At 43.7% G+C, this 21,057-nt stretch overlaps 1 protein-coding gene across 4 annotated transcripts in view; it reads left to right on the forward strand.

Annotated features, from left to right (window-relative positions):
* The first annotated feature begins 15,846 nt into the window (after positions 1–15,846).
* Positions 15,847–21,057, forward strand: part of INSR (insulin receptor) — a 135,088-nt gene continuing 129,877 nt past the window's right edge. For 3 of the 4 annotated variants that reach the window (XM_061190611.1, XM_061190614.1, XM_061190615.1), the window contains exon 1: positions 15,848–16,423. In XM_061190611.1, the coding sequence (XP_061046594.1) occupies positions 16,324–16,423 (100 nt within the window). In that variant the 5' untranslated portion in view covers positions 15,848–16,323. Of the gene's footprint in view, positions 16,424–21,057 lie in introns of all 4 variants that reach the window. The other variant, XM_061190613.1, reaches the window with a different exon arrangement.

The following is a 21,057-nucleotide window of genomic DNA, read 5'->3' on the forward strand; positions in this document are numbered from 1 at the left end:
CATCTGAAGTTGGGGGCGGGGGCAGTTTTGTAGGACTGAGCCCTTAACCTATGGAATCTGCCGCCATCTCCAGGTAGACAGAATTGAGCTGAATTTAGGACATCCAGCTGCTGTGGGAGAATTGATCGCAGAAAAATCTTTGGGATAAGTGTCAGAATCATACATATGTATATATCAGCCTTGGCTATACTTGTGAGCTGTGTGCGTTCAGGCAGCTCATAATGTTCTGATGTTCCCAGCCTTAATCCCTGATGGAATCTCTTGGCTGCTGTGTTTGAGATTCTTAGCTAAAATGGGGTTGAAGCAGTGATCTGATTTATAGAGGCAAGCGGATTCTAGATTGCCACCCCCTCCACCCCACCGAAGTGAATGCCTTCTGGGATTGGCATCTTTGTGTAAGCCTCTCCTTTGAGTGGGAGCTGGGTCTGTGACTTGCTTCTCACCAATAGAACATTGCAAAAGTGACGGGATGCTTGTGATTATGTGCTCGGGATTATGTGATGTTAGGATGACATGATACTGTCTTCTGCTAGCAGTCTCTCTCTCTCTCTCTCTCTCTCTCTCTCTCGACCTTGATGGCTTTGAATAAGCAAGCTGCCAAGTTGTGATCTGCCCTAGGACCATATGGCATGAAACTGAAAATGTCCCCTGTCCAACAGCCAGCAAGAAACTGAGTCAATTATTCCAACAATCTGAACAAATTTTAGGGGCTTGGAGGCTATTGTCCATGGAGATGGTGAGGGCAGGGGAGAAGGAAAACTATTGAAAACTTGTGCCCACTTGTTTTTTAAGGAAATTACTGTTTATTCACAGCTCACCAATGCAGTTCTTAGAGCATGGGCTCAGATGGACTTGTCTCATGAAATTGATGACTTGGGGCAGAAAACATACCATCTATCACTTTGGATTTTTTGTGAAGACAACATCTGTCCAAAGGTTGACTCTGTATCTGACACATAGTAGGTGATTTATGAATAAAAAACTCACAAGGTGAGCTTACGAGACCAAGCTTCATGGAAGGTCATACTGGCTTCTTGTTTTTTATTGTAACACTGTAAAAAAAATTATACATGTACATTTATTGTGAAAAAATCCAAGTGCAGATAGAAGGAATAACATAAAAGCCAGTTGTGATTTTATGTTAACATTTTGGCATACATGTCCAGAGTTCTTATCTATGTCTGTATAATGAATGTTTAAACAGTCTTAAAAAACTCATTTTTAAAATCATTTTGGATTTACAGAAAAATGGTAAAAGCACTACAGAGCGTTTCCATATATCCTGTACCCAGCTTCCCCTAAAGTTACCATCTTATACAGCTATGGTACTTCTATCAAAACCAAGAAATTGGCATTGGTACATTACTATTAACTAAACTACAAACGTTATTCGGATTTCATCAGTTTTTCCAATAATGTCCGTTTTCTGTTCCAGGAATCAATCCAGGACCCCATATGGATATTCCACGGTCTACTGTGTCAGTCCTCGGTTATTATACAGTTAGATTTTTCTAAATGATTCATTTTTATGTATTATGTATTATGCTATGACAACCATCCATATATACAATTCTTTGCATATACTCTTCCTTAAGATAATTCTTTTTAAAATTTTAGGTTTATTGAGGTATTGTTTACATACAGTAAGATTCTCCCAGTTCAGTCTATAATTTTACAGGTTTTGACAAATACCTGAAGAATGTTCCGTCATCTGCCCAAATTCCTGCAGGCTCTTTTGTATTCAACTTCTTCCCTCCACCCATGTCCCTGGAAACCACTGCTCTGATGTCTGTTACTACAGTTGTGCTTTTTCCAGAATGTTGTATAAATGGAGGTATGCAATATTTAGCTTTTTGAGCCTGGAGTCTTTCACTCAGAAGAATGAATCTGAGATTTATTCCTATAGTTGTGTGTTTGTCATTTGTTCCTTTTTGTTGTTGAGAAGTAGTGTAGTGTGTGGATTATGCCAGTTTGTTTATCCTGTGGGGGGACATTTGGGCTGTTTCCAGTTTCTGGCAACTATAAATAAAGCTACTATAGTATACAGTGTATACTGTGTATACACAGTAGAATACATAAGGTTTTTTTTTTGTCTTGCCAAACTGATTGGCAAATACCACATCTCATTTTAATTTGTAAAATTTTGATACTTAACAAAGTTGAGCATTTTTTATGTGTCTCTTGGCCATGAGTCTTTCATCTTTTCCTTATTGATTTCTAAGATTTTTTGCATATAAAATAATCCACTGGCAAATATGTTTCAAATAGCCTTTTCTAGTTTTTCCTTTCTTTTTTAACTTTTTGAAAATGGTTTTGGCCCCCAGAATTAAAAAAATTTTATCTAGTCAAATTTCTCAGTCTTTTCCTTTATTCTCGATACCTTTGGTAAATATTCATCTTGTATTTTCTTCTAGTGGTGTGTTACTGCAATTTTTTTTTTTTTTTTTTTTTTTTTTTTTTTTTTTTTTACATTTTACTTCTCTATCCATCTGGAATTTATTTGGTTGTGAGGGTTGAAATGAAGGTCAAATGTAACTTTTTTTTCCAAAAGTTTAGTCAGTTGTCCCAGATCCATTTTATTGAATAAGTAGCTGTTTGCCTTCTGATTTGAAGTTCCTCATTTATAAATACGAAATAATTATCTATATTTGGGTCTGTTTAAGGATCTTCTGTTTTTTTCTATAAATCTGTATTTTTTGTTTTCTGTACCATAGTAGTTCTTCATAATATTCTTCCCATTCAGGAATATTTATTTGTTTCATTTTTTATATTCCTTAAGATTTTAATGATTTCACTCACATTTATTCACATTAAATTTTTAATGATTTCATTCACATTTCATACATATATTGGGTTGCTATTATAAAATGAGTCATTTCCCCATTATATTATTTGATAATTGCTGGTCTATAGGAAAGTGATTAGTATTTGTGTATTTTTTCCTACCCTGTTGCCTTCCCGACTTCCTGTTAACTCGAATAGTTTTTCAGCTAGATTTTCTAGGGCAAATAAGGCTATTACCTGTAAATAAAGATGATTTGATCTCCTTTTCTCTTGATATTTATTTTTCCTTGTTTTATTGTGATGGTTAGAACATCCAAATGTTAACTAATAATGGCAACATAGTCTTTCCTTAATTGTGACAAGAAAGCTTGTGTTTCTCTGTTAATCATAATAGACTGGTTGAGATAAAATAATTTGTTATTAGGAAAGTGTTATTTTTTTCATATTTAACAATTAATAGCTTATGGTTACCAAAGGGGAAAGGTGGGGGGGGGAGGGATAAATTAGGAGCTTGGGATTAACATATATACACTACTATATATAAAATAGATAATCAACAAGGACCTACTGTATAGCACAGGGAACTCTACTCAATATTCTGTAATAACCTAAATGGGAAAAGAATCTGAAAAAGAATAGCTATATGTATAACTAATAGTATAACTGACTCACTTTGCTGTACCCCTGAAACTAACACAACATTGTGAATCAACTATACTCCAATGAAGAAAAAAAAAAACAACTTTCACACACAAAAACACAATAGCAATAACTACCATTTACTAGGTTCTTACTATTTGCTTATCACTTTTCTATGTGTTTTATAGGATTGTTTCATTTAATTCTTTCAGTCCTCAGAGGTAGGTACTATTCTTATTCCCATTTCCACAGGAGGAAACTTAGGTTCAGAGAACCCAAGAAAAAACAGCCAATGGAAGAATCAAGGTTTAAAAACAGGGAATAGAACTTCTGAGCCTGTGTGTTTCACTGTATGCTAAAATGCCTTCCTGGACAATAAAAATGTCCTTGCATTACTAAACTTTTATATGAGGAATGCATCAAGATTTTACCAAATAACTTTCTGACTTCTCTGGAAATGAACATCTACTATCGTTTCTTTCACTTACCGATAGTGAATTTTATTTAAAAGACTTTTCAATGTTCAGTAGAGTGCTGGTAAATGGGTGGAAAATTTCAGGAGCACTTGCCAACTTCTGTGGTGTAAACACTCTTCCCACGGATGATTTCAAACTACCAACGTGATATCGCTGAATGAGGAGATGGAGAAATGCACCCTGATGCTTCCTGTGACCCCACTGCCAACATAGATTCATCCTTGCATTCCTGGCATAAACCTCTAAGGTCACGGCAAATTACTGTTTTTACACACACAGACATATGCAACAGAGTGCGTATACTAAATTGTCACTTAACACCCCTAGTGGGTTGTAGGAGACCTTGTAATCAAGCACATTAATATTTCAGCAGCAAAGATGCATGAATATTCACATTCTGTGTCATAAATACTATAAAGAGGCTCACATCACCTTGGGTCAAGTTGGTTATCAACTTAGTTTTGATGCCAAACTTACCAAAAAAAAAAAAATGCACATTGCAGAACTTTTTGGTGTTTCAGAATTATGGATAAGAGTCTGTGAACCTGGGTCGTATTTAGTACTTTTCCTCTTTATTTTTATTTTATTTTTTTGATGAGCTTAGTCTTTAAACATTTTTTCCTAGGTTGTCAGGTTTTGTATCAGGGTTGGGCTGTTTACAGAATGATTAGGAAATTTTCCATCTAGCTTAGAAATCTTTACCTATTTCTTGACCTTTTGAAGATTGAACTTTTGAAGGTTGAATGGTGAAAGCATTTGAGATTTGACCTTTTGGCGAGGGCTTATTTTTGATAATATCTTTAGGTTTTTTTCCTATCGTTTTTTATTTATTCATTCAGGTGTTTTACTCCTTCTTGAGCTAATGCTGGTAATGTATATATTTGTAGAAAGCTCAGTTTTACTGAGATCTTCAAATTTCTCAGCTTAGAGTTGTATGTCATATTCTTTTACTAAAAAAACCCCTCTATATCTGGTTTTAGATAATTGTATTTGTTTTCTTTTTCTGTTTCTTGAATAAATGGGCTAGAGATACGGCTCTTCAGTTCCTGAATTCCTTTCTTTATTCTAGTGTTTTTATGTGTTCTCACTGATGAAGATCTACTCTGTCACTCATTACAAATTCCTTCCTCAGCTTGTTTTGTTTCTCTCTTTCTGACTTATTGAATTAAATGCTTCAGCAGTTCATTTATTTCCACAGTAGCACAGTGGAGGGAGGTATTCATCTCATGATGTGGAGGAGAGAGGAGAGTCAGGGAAAGTATACTTTAAGTTGGGCTTTGACAGATGAATAGGAGTTTTCTAGAAGGAGAAGAGGTTCTTTCCATTTGAGACACCAGCCACAGAGGAGTGAAAGACCAGTTGTGTTCTAGAATTGATCATTGGCAAGGTGCAGTTGAATGGACAAATAAATGGCATTTGCAATAATTTATTTATTAAGTTTATCATATAACATAATGAATTAATATATTTATGATATACTATAATATATTAATATATTTATTTGTGTGATTATTTGATTCAACTGGAAGCTCCACGAAGGCAGAGACCACTGTTTTTTAGTACCAACTTGAGGAACTGGTCCAACGTGGGGGTCCACAAATATTTATGGAGGAAACAATTCCTAGGATGCCTGCTGTGCGCCAAACCTCGTTCCAGATGTGGGGGACACAGCAGTGAACACAGCCTATCTGTAGCTGATGGATGGTGCTGAAAGACCTGCGATGGCTGGAACATAGAGAGCCAGAGTGAGTGTGATGGGAGGTCAGCAGGGGGGCCCACGAGTGGCCTTGCCGGCCCTGTGGAGCCCTGGGAGGGACACCACATAAAGAAAAGTCCCATGACTGCAGTGCTGGGAAAGGCCTCTAGGGGGCAGAAGTGGAAGCTCGGAGTTCAGGAAGGGAGCGCTTCGTAGTACCGGAAGGAGATAAAGGATACGGAAAGTAGTGACACTCTTTGCCAGCTGTGTGTGCAGGAGAACTACTTTGGACTAAATGCATCTCCATTGTTTTTACCTTTAGTGGCTTTGTTGACGTATAACTGGCAAACAATAAACTGCACATATTTAAAGTAAAAAATTTGATGAGTTCTGACATACAGCCATCATCATAATGAAGATAATGAGCGTACATAAACTCAAATGAATAAATAATACCCATACATTTTGCCAAAATGGAATTGTACGATGCATAATTTTTGCAACTTTTAAAAAAACATAGTAATAGGTAACGTTCGTCTTTCCATGTCATTACCTGGAAAACAAGATTTATCATGTTACTTTTATTATTTATTTATTTATTTAGGCTGCGCCAGGTCTTCGTTGCGGCATGCATGCGGGATCTATTTCCCTGACCAGGGATCGAACCCGGGCCCCCTGAGTCTTACCCACTGGACCACCAGGGAAGTCCCACTACTTTTTTTTTTTTTTTTAACATCTTTATTGGAGTATAACTGCTTTACATTGTTGTGTTAGTTTCTGCTGTATAACAAAGTGAATCAGCTCTACATATACTTATATCCCTATATCCCCTCCCTCTTGTGTCTCCCTCCCACCCTCCCTATCCCACCCCTCTAGGTGGTCACAAAGCACCGAGCTGATCTCCCTGTGCTGTGTGACTGCTTCCCACTAGCTATCTATTTTACATTTAGTAGTGTATATATGTCAATGCCATGCTCTCACTTCGTCCCAGATTCCACTACTTTAAAGAGGGTATAATATTCCATAGCAGGACTTGGCAAATTTTTCTTTAAGGGAAGGAGAGTAAATATTAAGGCATTATGGACCAAATGGTCCCTGTCCCAATTAAAACCCTTCTGCTTTAGCACAAAAACAGTCACAGACGGTATAAAAGATAAATGAGCATGACTGTGTGCCCATAAAGCCTTGTACAAAAACCAACCCTTGTTCTATGACTTGAATCTTGTTTAGTGTTTATTTACCTAGTCCCCTGCTGGTGGACAGTTGGGTTGTTCCTTCCCTCCCCCTGCCTTTCAAGGGATGCTACTGCAAACATGTGCAGAGATCCTAGGGATGGCACAAGATGGAAGGGGGTTACATCCCTGAATCATCATCCATCAACCCAGAGTACCCATTTTACAGATGCGGAAACTGAGGCCTAGAAATAAACAGTCACATACATGAGCAAGGAAGAACGAAAACATTGGAGTTTATTTGTTATAGCAGCTGGCACTATCCTAATACAGTGGTTCTCACCTGGTGGTCATTTTGCCTCCCAGGGAACATTTGGCCATGTCTGGTGACATTGTTGACAACTGGAAAGGAGAGTGCTGCTGACGTCTGGTGGGTGGAGGCCAGGGATGCTGCTAAACATCCTATAATGCACAGGACAGCCCCTATGCAAGGAATTATCCTGCCCAAAATGTCAACAGAAAACCTCTCCTAACTGAATGAACACCCCACTTGGAATCATTTTATTTCTTTTTTTTCCTGTGCCCTTGAACATAGTCACATTTCTCAGTCAAGGAGAGAGAAGTGTCTTTCCATTTAGGGCAGGGCAGTCTGGGTGTGTGGGAACTTACTCAGAATGGAGTTGGGTTTTCAGCCTCTGCTTGTTTGGGGCTTGCCTGATGGATAGAAGGAGGATGTGACTTCAAAACTGACCTTTGGGTTCTCCTGGGATGGGAATATGCCTTGAGGTCTCAGATGGACCCACTCCTTGGACTCAGAGGTCGGGCCACTTGGAGAACAGCTGAGGCTGAGTTCTAGGAGTTTTCTTGGCTGTTGGTAATCTGGTATGTGCTGGTGGGAGATGGTTATTTTATTACTGGGACCGTTTATGATGGTCCATTTTCCAATGCAATTTACAGAAGGCTCCATTTTGTTTTTTGCTGATGGTCTCGAGAAAGAATCCTTGGCTGGTGTTGGCTGAACATTTGCTATATGCCAGGCTCTGTGTGAAGTGCATGGCCTGTACCAACTCATTTAATCCCCATGATGACCTAGGAGTTGGATCTGAAGTCCTCACGATGAGCTATGAGACTCTGGGGTATCACTCCTTACCTGTCTGATATCTCTGCTCACTTGCTCACTCAGCTTCAGCCCCACCAGCCTCCCTCTGTTCCTCCAACATGCCAGTCATCATCCTGCCTCAGGGCCTTTGCACAGGCTGTGCCTTCTTCCTCGTATGCCTTTCCTCCACATACCCGCACGAGATCTGCCGCCACTCCCTTCTGATCTCTGCTCAAATGTTGTCATACCAGAGAAGGCCTCCTATTGAAAATTTCACCTCTTTCTCACCCACTGGTAACTTCTATCCCAGTTTCGTTTTTCTCCACAGCATACATCCCAGTCCGACTGAGTCTGTATATGTCAGTCACATATTTTGCTTATTGTGTGTCTCCCTCCACTGCTGTATGAGAGCAAGGGAGTTTTAATGGCTTTAATTTCACCTCTAGATCCCCAGTCTCGGCCCACGGTAAGAGCTCAATATTTGCAAAATGAAGGTACAAGGTAGGTGCCGTTTTAAAGATGAGGCTATTGCACAGTTGAGGTCCAGAGACATGAAGGGACTTGTCCAAGATTGCACTCAAATAAGTGGCACAGTGGACTTGAACGGTGACCTCAAAACATCCCTCCCCCATGCTTTCCATTTTATTTTATTTATTTTTTAAAATTTATTTTATTTAAGTATAGTTGATCTACAATGTTGTGTTAATTTCTGCTGTACAGCTAAGTGATTCAGTTATACATAAACATATATTCATTCTTTTTCAGATTCTTTTCCATTATGGTTTATCACAGGATACTGAATACAGTTCCCCGTGCTATACAGTGGGACGTTGTTTATCCATCCTATATATAATAGTTTACATTTGCTAATTTCAAATTCCCAATCCATCCCTCCCCCACCCCCTCCACCTTGGCAACCACAAGTCTGTTCTCTATGTCTGGGAGTCTGTTTCTGTTTTGTAGGTACGTTCATTTGTGTCATAGTTTAGATTCCACCTATAAGTGATATCATATGGTATTTGTCTTTCTCTTTCTGGCTTACTTCACTTAGTATGATAATCTCTAGGTCCATCCATGTTGCTGCAAATGGCATTATTTCATTTTTTAAAGTAAATTTATTCTATTTTATTTATTTTTGGCTGCGTTGTATCTTTGTTGCTGCCCACGGGTTTTCTCTAGTTGCAGCGAGCAGGGCTACTCTTTGTTGCCGTGCGGGGGCCTCTCATTGCGGTGGATTCTCTTGTTGCGGAGCACGGGCTCTAGGCACGCGGGTTCAGTAGTTGTGGCTTGCGGGCTCTAGAGCGGAGGCTCAGTAGTTGTGGCGCATGGGCTTAGTTGCTCCGCGGCATGTGGGATCTTCCTGGACCAGGGCTCGAACCCGTGTGCCCTGCATTGGCAGGCGGATTTTTAACCACTGCGCCACCAGGGAAGGCCATCCCCCTATATTCTTTTAGATACAGATTTTGATTTAAATTGGATCTGTAAATTATTTTCTTGGAGGGGGAGGGGTGGCCCTTAGACAACACTCCATTTTCTTATCCAGAAATAAGGCATATTTATTTATTTATTCAAGTCTTATTTTATGTCCCCTTTAAAAGTACTATAGTTTTTTTAAAAATATGGGTCAGAGCTATTGCTGTTAAAATTTTTCCTCTGTATTTTATTTTATTTCACTTCGTAGATATGATGATGCTATTCTGAAAAAAGTCTCTGTCTTATGCTGATTTTTGAAAAGGGAATGCACATACATGGTTAAAACAATCCGAACAGATAAAAAAGGATTACCAGCTCCTGTGTCTTCTTTGAGAGATATTTCCTGAGAGGTCATTCACATCTGTGAATGTGTATATGCTAATTTGTGTTGCTGTAGTCTACTCCCCTTTTAAAATGCAAATGATGCACTCCATTTACACTATTCTTCACTTAATTCTTTTGTGTAATAATATGTATCTTGGAGATTTTGTCGTCTCTGTACCTGTGGATTTAGCTCATTGTTTTCTAAAAAGGTCACAGAACCCCACTGAATATTTTTCCATTATTATATTTATGTTAGAAAACAGTTATTTTACTTTATTTTTAATCGAAGTATAGTTGATTTACAATGTTGTGTTCCTTTCTGCTGTACAGCACAGTGATTCAGTCAAACATATATATACATTCTTTTTCATATTCTTTTCCATTATGGTTTATCACAGGATATTGAATATTCTTCCTTGTGCTATACAGTAGGACCTCGTTGTTTACCCATTCTATATATAATAGCTTGCATCTCCTAACCCCAAACTCCCACTCTATCCCTCCCCCTTGGCAACCAAATGTCTGTTCTCTATGTCTGTGAGTCTGGGAAACAGTTCTCTTTCAATTATAATTTTTATGTATATATTTTTCCATCTAGATTTGGTTAACTGTCACTCTAAGCCAGTGGAAAAGAGTCCTGGACATTGCAACAATGAAAGGAAATGTTTCTGAGAAATAAAAATATTTTACATGAGTTTCATCCCATCTTTCATCTTTCTTGAAAACTACATTGGGAGGAGGGAAGGAGGCAGAAGGGTAGGCAAACACCACAGTGTTAATCCTTTTAGATTTAGTTGGCAGTACTTCCTTAATATTTTTGTCTTGTTCAGGTACAAATAGTTCATCTCGGAAGCTTATCCATCTCCTAAGCATTTTATTTGTCAGGTCCAGTCACAATCTAAATTCTCTGAAACTGGTTAAGATGAAGCCTCAGTTTGGACAATGGCCCCAATAGCATCAGAAACCAGGAGAAGCCCAATGCTCAAAAATTCCCATGGGTTGCAACTCAGCCATGCTGCACATTTCAGAAAGTGTGGTTTCAAGTGTAGGTGCAAAATGGGATCATGGAATGGGTCTGAAGAGTCAAGATCCATATCCACATCTATTGATAATGGGATGTCATTCAGCTATAAAAAAGAATGAAGCACTAATCCATGCTACAATATGGATGAACCTTGAAAACATTATGCTGAGGAGTGAAAGTCACAAGGTCACATAATATATGATCCCACTTATAGGAAATGTCCAGGACAGGCAAATCCGTATAGAGAGAAAGTAGATTAGCAGTTGCCAGGGGTTGAGGGGAGGGAGAATGAAAAGTGATTGCTTAATGGGTATGGAGTTTCCGTTCGGGGTGATGAAAAAAGATTTGGAACAAGATAGTGGTAAAAGTTGCATAACGTTGTACTGAATGTCACTGAATTGTACACTTTAAGATGGTTTCAATGGTAAATTCTATGTTATGTGTATTTTACCACAATAAGAAAAAGCAAAGAAAAACAATAGCCCAGTGTATTTGAATAAGGGTCAGAAATGAAGACTTTACGAGTAACAGAGCTATGTGGAAGTGTTGAAATAAAACCCCATGAGACCAGGATGGGCAGACATCAAGCTGTGTAAGTACAGGATGTCTGTTTTCTTATACCAATTTCACACCCTGCCTTTATATCCTCAAAGTTCCCCCAAAGGAAAAATAAAACCCAGGAAAAAATATGAGAATATTATGAGTTACTATAACTTGTCAATGCAAATCATATGTGAGTGGTATCAGAGGAGAAAGAAAAGAGAGAGAAAGAACAAGGAAAATTTGAAATATTTGAATTGATGAGGCATTTTGAGGAGAATGTAGAGGTCTCCCTGTTTCTTGGGGGGAAAGGTAATTTAGGGTGATTCCAGGCTGTGCTGCAATGATTATCTTTGAGAATACTTCTTTTTACACCCATGGGAGGATATTTGTGCAGCATATAATTTCCTAGAAGTGAGACCAGTGGGAAAAAGCATCAATGCAATTTACATGTTGAAAGTCTTTGCCAAACCTCCCCCCTGACACACCCCTTAGTTGAACTCATTTATACCAGTGTTGATGAGAATGTATTCTCACAAATCTTCACATTCTGTTGCCCGTTTTCCTGACAGTTGGCAAACTCAGTGAAAATGACATGTGCATGTCTCTTAACTATGAAGAAGGCTGAACATCCTTTTATATGTTTGAATACCTTTGGTATTCCTTCTTTTTTTCTTTTCAGTGGTCTGTTTCTGTGAGCTGCCTATTCATGTCCTTTGCCATTTTTATTTTTGCAAATAAGAGTTTGGGCTTTTTTTTCCTCACTGAAAAAATTAGTATTATGTATTATATATTAGGTAACATCTTATAATGCATGCCCTTTATCTGTCACTTAAGTTGCATATATTTTTCTCACTTTTAAAAATCTGACGTTCAACTTTATGCATGGATTTTTTTTTTACTATTCATATAACTTAATTTTTTCATAGCCAGATTTGTTATGTTTAGATTTTATTTTATCTTATTTATTTAAATTTTATTTTTGGCTGCGTTGGGTCTTTGTGGCTGCGCGCGGACTTTCTCTAGTTGCGGCGAGTGGGGGCTACTCTTCGTTGTGGTGCGTGGGCTTCTCACTGCAGTGGCTTCTCTTGTTGCAGAGCACGGGCTCTAGGTACACGGGCTTCAGTAGTTGCAGCACTCGGGCTCAGTAGTTGCGGTGCACAGGCTTAGTTGCTCTGCGGCATGTGGGATCTTCCCGGACCAGGGCTCGAACCCGTGTCCCCTGCATTGGCAGGGGGATTTTTAACCACTGCACCACCAGCGAAGTCCCTATTTTTAGATTTTAGATTTGGGATTTGCATCTTGCTTAAAGAGATTTTCCTTACTTTGCAATTATAAAACAAAATTTCCACATTGCAGAGTCTTATGGTTTCATTTTTGAATGGCTATGGAATTCATCAAATACATTTTTAGTAGCATGGAGATGTTATTGTACCTTCTCTCCTTGGACCTACGAATACTGTGATCTTGATGACTAGACTTCCTAGCATTGAACCATCTTTGCCCTCCTGGCCCAAGGTCCACTTAATCTGGTATAGGTGTCGTGTTCTTTCAATCTTCTGCCTGATTCTGTTGGTAAATTCTCACTGCTGTGTTTTTGCACAGTTATTCACAAGTGAAATCAGTTTGCAGTTTTTCCCCCCCTACTCCTAAATGTAATGTATTAAAGCAGGTTTCCATGACAACACAGGAGTCAGGATTTACATTTGGTTTCCTGCTTTAATGTAACAAAAAACTGCTAGATTGAGGGAGATTGTCCCGGAGGGACCTGCTAAAGGAAGACCCCAGCAGGGTGGTGGTGGGCCTCCCTTAGCCCTCCTTGATGGACAACAAAAGTAGAGTATTTGGTGTTTATATTCATGAACGATGAAAAGATCTCTCTCATTACATCATGCCTTCAAAGTATGGTGTGCTTAAATATCAGACCAAAGCCAATCTGAGAAAAACAAAGCCAAACAAAAAGTCCCAAATGGTTTTTCAAAACTTTTAATTTTGACATGATGTCAGACTTCCAGAAAAGCTGCACGAATAGTACAATCAATCCTTTTAACACAGATTTACCAATTTTATCACACTTTCTATCACATCTGCTTTGTTCCGTCTCTGTCTCATTTTTGTTTTCTGAACCATTTGAGAGTAAGTTGTAGATATTATACTCCTTAACCCCTACATACTTCATTCAGTGTGTATTTCCTAAAGCCAGGGACATTCTGTTACATCACTTCAGTACAATGATCAAAATTAATATTGATACAATACCATTGTCAAATTGACACACCCTTTTCAGTCTTCCCCAATTGCTCCAGTAATATCTTTTATTACAGAAGAAAATCCAAGAGCAACTTTGATCATTTAGTTAAGCCAGCTTTCTCCTCCATGAAGCTACTGTTTTTCCTTTCTTTTATTATTGACAAGCGTCCTGCAGAGAGATACTTGCAGACCGCGGAAATACTGTTACTTTTCAGACTTCCAACCATCACTTAGCATTCGTGATGGCTCTTGCCAGAACCAATTATTTTGGAGATTAGCAAATGGTGATTTTCTACTTCCATTCCATTGATTTTAATAAAAGGCAGAGGTTGACTTTCAACTTTTAGATGATTGTATTTTTTTGTGGGGGGGCAAGGTGGTTTACAAAAGAAACAATGAGTTTTTTTTGGGAAGTGGGTGTGTCTTCATTTCCATCCAGCAAGTCACAACTACAATGATTCTCTTGACTTTATACCCAACATGGAAGTCTTGTGTCCTGAAAGATTTCCAGAGGGCATCACGTCCCCTGGAATTTCAGCAAATGCCACTGGCCTGGAATTGTTGGTGGCTTTTGGGGGCCCCTGTGGATCAGAGGGAAGCCCCCCAAAGAAGGGGAACAACATTGATCAGACCCACAATTCTTGGTACTCTGGGACTGCAGTTGCCTCTTGTCTGTTCTCCATGGGTCCATTCTTGCCCCATTGTCTGCAGTGAGATATTACTGGAAAGAAAATCTGATTGTGTTAACCTTTTGGTGTAAACCCTCTAATGCATCCCTGTTGCTTTCAGGATAAAGGTGGTGGTGGGGACAGCCCTTCACATGGCATATCAAGATTCTACCCTTTCTAGCTCAGCTTCCCCTCTTTTCTTTCTGTGCTCCAGCTACAATGCCTGATTCAGTTGTGAGAACACCGGCCTGTCCTCCTTTGGGCCTTTGCACATGCTGTTCCCTCTACCTGGAACACTTCCCTGCTGCTTCCCTGGGCTGGCTCCTCCTCATCCTCAGATTTCAGTTCAAAAATCACTTCTTCGGAGGATCCTTCAGTGTCTCCCCACCCCACCTTATAACACATCTGATGTATAATTAATGGCCTTCTCCCCCACTGGATTGTGAGGTCTACAAGGAAATGGATGGTGTGTTTATTTTGCTGCCTGCAAATCCCCATTACTTACTGCACGTTGATTCTTCCATTCAACAAATATTTATTAAGCAATGGATATGTCAGGCACCGGGTATAAAATAGTGAACAAGACAGACAAGATTTCTGCCTTCCTGGGGAGGGGCGAAGACACACAAGAACTCAGAATTTCAGGTAAGGATACTGGCATGCGGTCAAGAACAGGGAGGGGAACAAAGGGAGGAAGGGATGGGGAGCGTTTGCAAAGTGTGGTCAGGGAAGGCTCATTGGAACAGAGAGGTGAAGCCAGACTCTGGAGGGACGGGAAGGCAGGAATAGGTTTGAGTTAAAAGGACAGTGGGCCCAGCTCCTGGCAAATTAATATTTGTTTTAATAGATGAGAGAAAGAACGAATGCCCTCAGACAAGAGTTGTGCTGGGTGCTTTGTCATACTTTATTTCTCCTGCAACTCCCCAAATCTGACCTGCAGGTATTGTTTACATGCATCATACAGGTGAGGCTGATCCAGAGAGAGGACTCTGGGTCTGCAGTATTGAAAACTGCGTGTGTCCACTTGTGTCATATCCAAGATCTCCAGCGCCTGGTTTGCACTTTGGCGAGGTTCTGCACATTCTCCAAGGGGTCATTTCTCCAACTTGAACCACAGACCCCGCGGAGGGGCCCAGGCTACCAGTACATTGAGCGCACGGGGCGCGCGTGCACGCGGCTGTCCCCAGGGGCCTGGCGCTGGGCGGGGGAGCACTCGGGGTAGGACAGGGCGCCCGCGCGCTCGAGGACCAGACTCGCTGGCAGGACTGGGACGAGGGGGAGGCGAGCGCAACATTTAAGGGAGTAACAAAAAACCGAGTAACCTAGATAAACAATATTTTAATGCAATATTTTAAAAAAATCAAAATGAATTTTCCAAAGTCCCATGATGAACAAAATAGCCAAACGTTAAACACAGGATCCGTCTCGCTGGGTCGGGCATCTGGGGCGCCCCCAGACTCTGAGACGGGAGTCACGGGGCTGGAAGGGGCGCTCCGGCTGGGCAGGGATCTGTGGCGCCCCCTCGCCTAGGGCGCGTCGGGGGCCTCCAGTGCGGGGCCCAGGATAGGGACTCTGGCGGGTGGGGCGGGGCGGCGCCTCCCCCCTGCCGGTCCTCCCTCTACCCGTCTCGGGCCTCTCCCGGGCGCCGAGTCCCTTCCGAATCCGGATCCGCGCCGCCTTTTCCCGCGGCCCGCACGGGGCCCAGCTGACGGGCCGCGTTGTTTACGGGCCGAGCAGCCCTCGCTCCCGCCGCCCGCTCGCCACCCGCCTGCCCAGGTGCCTGCCCGCCTGTCCGCGCGTCCGTTTGTCCGCGCGTCCGTTTGTTCGCGCGTCCGAAGATCTGAGCCCCCGAGCGCTCGGGGCCGAGAGCCGGGAGGCAGGGGCGCAGCGCGGGGCTCGGGGCCCTGAGATCGCGGGACGGGGCCCGGGCCGCGGTGGCCCGGAGTCGGGGCCGCCTCCACCGGGCCGCACTGCCGGATTTGCAGCGGCGGAGGCCGCGCACCCCTCCTGGGGCTGTTTCAAGGACCCTCCCGGGCGGAGGCTGCGGCCCCTGGGCCGCCCGCGTGGAAGAGAAGGACGCGCGGCCCCCAGCGCCTCTCGGGCGGCTGCTTTGGAGCATGCACCCCTCGGGCCGGCGCCGCGCGCTCTGATCCATCCGGACCCCGCGCTCCCGTAGCCATGGGCGCCGGGGGCGGGCGGGGGGCGGCGGCCGTGCCGCTGCTGGTGGCCGTTGCCGCGCTGCTGGTGGGCGCCGCGGGCCACCTGTACCCTGGAGAGGGTGAGTCTGGGGGTCCGGGAGTGGGCGGGGACCAGCGCGGTGGGGAGGGGACTCTTTGCCAGAATGGAACCCCTGCTGTGGACTGAGAGCCCTCCTCCGTGGGAGGGCTGGTGGCCGGGACGGTAGCTCCAGCCTCGCGGGGGGCGGGAAGCCGCTGACCTTGGCCTTTGCCCGCCTGGGCTCGCGGCTCCACGCTCCGCGTGCGGGCCCCGGGCTGGAGGAACCTTGCCCCAGTGCTCGCCCCTCCGCGGGCGCCTCCCCCGAGCGCTCCTCGGACCTGTGCCTGGACCTCTCCGAGCCCAACTGGCTCCGGAGACGGGCCACGCGTCCTGAGTCTCCTCCGAGAAGTGGGGTTATTGGACACTCTCGGACAGCCAAATTCCCGGGGCACAGACGGTTTGGAGCCAGAGTCGAGGGTGACGGACTGGGGAGGGGGTCCCTTGGGGGTCCCTGCTGGTAGGTGACGCTGCCCGGGGCGGGGAACTGTAGAATCCACCCGCCGCTCTTTCTCGTATCTAGGCCCATGGCCACCCCGACTTCAGGTTCATGTTTACACTCTTGGGTTCTGTTTCCAGATATCGGGAGGCAAACTCTAGCGCCTTGGCAACAGCGCAGTTGTAGTAGCAGAAGTAGTGTCGGCTTTAATGATTATTGTAGTTAGTGTCACCAAATGCCACGGGCTGGTCAGTCTTATCTCTCTGGACCTTTTTTTTTAAATTTTAAATTTATTTATTTATTTTATTTATTTATTTTGGCTGTGTTGGGTCTTCGTTGCTGCGCGCGGGCTTTCTCTAATTGCGGCAAGCGGGGGCTACTCTTCATTGCAGTGCGCGGGCCTCTTATTGCGGTGGCTTCTCTTGCTGCAGAGCACGGGCTCTAGGCGCGTGGACTTCAGTAGTTGCAGCACGTGGGCTCAGTAGTTGTGGCGCACGGGCTTAGTTGCTCCGCGGCATGTGGGATCTTCCGGGACCAGGGATCGAACCCGTGTTCCCTGCACTGGCAGGCGGATTCTCAACCACTGCGCCACCAGGGAAGCCCCCTCTTTCTGGACCTTTGCGGCAGCCTCTCGAGGCTGATACCGTTGTTGGTCCATTTCATAGGGAGTAAACTGAGGCTCGGGAAGGACACATAACTCACTTGCCCCAAAGTCAGTGCCAGAGGGAAGAACGAACCTCTCCAGTGGTGCCAGGGCCCAAGGCTCTGGACTGCTGCCCACGGCCCATGTCCCCCTAATAACCTCCCTCCTCTGCCCTTTTACCTGTCGGCTCTGGGAGGTCTCTCACCTGTGGTCATTCCAGCCCCCAAAGCCTCCCTCCTGAGTGTCCCTGTGCTGGCAGCCACCAGAGGCAAATCCCAGCATCCTTCTTGGGCTTGACAGCAGGTCTTCCTGGCTGCAGGTCAAGGACGGAAGAATCGTTTGAGAGTATATAGCTGTGGTTTCCCACCATGATGCCTGAGGCCGTGCTTTCAAAATATCTGTTGGGTTACTTCTTCAGATCTCACCATAAAAGGAGATCAGTCATGATGAGGAAGGGGTTCAAGGAGGGAAGAAACCGAAGCTCCTGAGTTCCCTGACGGTGAGCGAGGGGCGTGAGAAAGCACACGCAGGCTCTGGAGTTGCCAAACCGGGTTTGCTGAGCACCTTTGCCAGTTAGGCAATGTCTCCAAGCACCCTGGTATACAGTGAGTGCTCCGTGAAGGAAGGGTGGCAGTTGGTTTAGAGTCTTGTTAAAACAGTCCGAGACCAGTTGTTAGGCTTTGCCTGTGTGTGTGCGTACTCACCCTTGTATGTTTCCTTGCTCCTCTGTTCCTGGTAGCTTTGGTAATTAATGGTGGGTTTGTGCCTGGGCTTTCAGGGGTCCGTAGGTGGATTTTCCGCTTCTTACTTGTTTACAGTTTCCACAAGGGCAGAGGTTTATGTTTCTTCGGTTCACTGCTACCTTTCCAGAGCCTAGAGCAGTCCCTGGCACCTAGTAGGTATTTGATAAATATCTGTTCTAGATTCAACTCCTATCCCAGGAGTCCAAGTCACAGCTGCTTTATTCTCCAGATAACTCCTAACTAACGAGAATATAAGCAACCACTCAGCGGGCGCTGTTCTATACACTTTGCATAGGTAATCTCAGTTAATCCTTACCACAATGCTCTGAGGTAAGGTTTATTGTCCTTTTGGAAGGTGAGGAACTTTGACGAGATGGCAGAGCTGAGATTAGAACCCCAGTCTGTTAATAAAAGGTTTCTTAATAAAAGGTTCTTCTTTGGAGTCTGAGCCTCCCCACCCCAACCCCTGTGGTAAAGGTTAACAAAATAGTACTGAATAGATGACATGTGATGCCCTTTGGAGGTTTGGGGAGGGGCGTGAAACTTTACAAATGGCTTATCTCCAACGGCAACCAATATGGCATTTTGGCTGGGGTGAGGGTGGGGTAGAGGGAAATCAATGGGATTTTTAAGGACTGAGGACTCAGTGATGTCACATGGTATGTGCCATCCCACTTCATCCCCCCATGGAGTCTCTGTGGCTTGGCTGAACTGGGCAATGGCTTTCCCCTCCATTTCTCCTCGGGTCGATCCACTCTGGCCCGAGATGACCCGGGGCATTGCAAAGTCAGAGAATGAAGGCAAAGTGGGATTAATGACAGTGAAAACCCACAGAGTTTTGGCGGGGGTGGAGGGGTGGGCAGTGAGTTGGTTAGTTGAGGTGTGAGATGTTGCTTTCAGATCCCACCGGATGTTTCTCCTGTGTGTTCTCTTGTGTGCTCCGGGACCCTTAGAGCAGAACTTCCGCTCGCCGGGTCACCTTCCCGGGGGTTCTTCCCAGTCTTTGCTTCCCTCCTGGTGACCCACCCCTCACCCCTGCCCCACTTACTCTTAGAGGTCATTGGGGTGAGCCCCCTGGGGTCCCCACCTCACTCCATTCCATCGTTGACTTCCTTTCTTTTTTGATTAGAGGAGAACCTCTCGACTTCTGTGCTCTCGACATATGGGGTTGGATAGGTCTTGGTTGCAGGGGGCTGTCCTGTGTATTTTAAGATGTTGCGCACCATCCCTCATCTCTAGACGCCAGTAGCAATTCCCCTCTCCAAGTCGTAACCACCAAAAGTGTCTCCAGACATTGCCAACTGTCCTGAGTTGAGAATTACTGCATTTGGGGAGATAACTTTTTCCTTCTCTAGGACACTTACCCACCCGGGTACCCTGCTTTCTCCCCTCTGTTTGTTCAGGGATCTCCATCCACCCAGGAGCCTTTTTCTTTTCAGCCTATAAACACTCAATACTCCCCTGGGCCCCATTACTCACCACTTACCTCTCGCCTTCCCCTGCCAAGCCTCCCCCCCAACGGGTCCTCACCGCCCTTGCTCTCTCACCTTTTCACCCACTGCTCTGCCCACGGCATCTGGCTTGTGTCTCCATCGCTTTGCCCATGGCACTAGAGAAGGTCATCCCTCACCTCCCAATTGTAGCCTCACCCCAGTTGACTTCTCTGGGTTTTGCCTCCCACTGGAAGGCACGGTCTCCTGGTGAGTTTTCACCTGTGTCTGACTTCTCCCATCCTCTCTTCCTTTCCTCTGTTCCTTTCCTGGACTAAGATATTAGCCCCTTCTTCATAGAGGGCCATTCCCTATTCTTGACTCTCTCTGTCTCACTCAGTTTTTAATTTATATGTGGTCAAAGTCTTTATCTAGAACAGGGGCCAAATCCTGCCCACCCACGCCAGTTTTTTTGTAAATAAAGTTTTACTGGCACGCAGCCATGCCCATTCGTTCATGCATCATCTGTGGCTGCTTTTGTGCTCTAAAGGCAGAGTTGAATAGTTGTGATCGCGTGGCTCCCAACAATATTTACACCTGGGCCCTTTCCAAAGTTTGCCAACTCCTGATTTAGAACAAACTCCTTGAGGATCATGATGACATATACCTCATAGCTTGTGTGGTCCCTGATACAACTTTGAATGAATCAAGTTAAATGAAACACCCAGGGATGCTGTGTTTTCCCCTTTACAGAGCAAGCTGTATTAAAGAAATTTATACCATTTGCTGTGCTGAATGTATGGGTTCCGATGGTGAGAAAATAACAGTGATGTTCCCTCCTTGTGTGTGTGTTTGTGTGTGTGTGTGTGTGTGTGTGATCTTTGGATTTATTTGTTTAAACAGTCTTCTTGGCATTGAATGAGGATTCCGTGCTCTTGGCCCTGTCTCTAGTACCAAAAGAAAGTGGTATCCGCTATGAGATGTTCTCTTGAGACCCCCCTTATGTTAATTTCTATTAAGGAACACATCGGGGTGGCTTGGTTTATGTTTTGCAACTTAAAAACCGTATTTATGGGACTTCCCTGGTGGTCCAGTGGTTAAGACTTCCCCTTCCAATGCAGGGCATGCGGGTTCGATCCCTGGTAGGGGAGCTAAGGTCCCACATGCCTCGCGGCCAAAAAACCAAAACATAAAACAGAAGCAATATTGTAAAAAATTCAGTGAAGGCTTTAAAAATGGTCCACGTCAAAAAAAATCTTCAAAAAGCTGTATTTATGATTTTCAAATTAAAATAATAGCAGGTAGTGCATTCTCATTGCAAAAAAATTATGAAAGTATAGAGAGGAAAAAACCAGAGTCCCTCTTTGTCCCTAAAACCATTGC

The sequence above is a fragment of the Eubalaena glacialis genome, chromosome 4, assembly GCF_028564815.1.
Source record: "Eubalaena glacialis isolate mEubGla1 chromosome 4, mEubGla1.1.hap2.+ XY, whole genome shotgun sequence".
Classification (NCBI taxonomy): Eukaryota; Metazoa; Chordata; class Mammalia; order Artiodactyla; family Balaenidae; genus Eubalaena; species Eubalaena glacialis.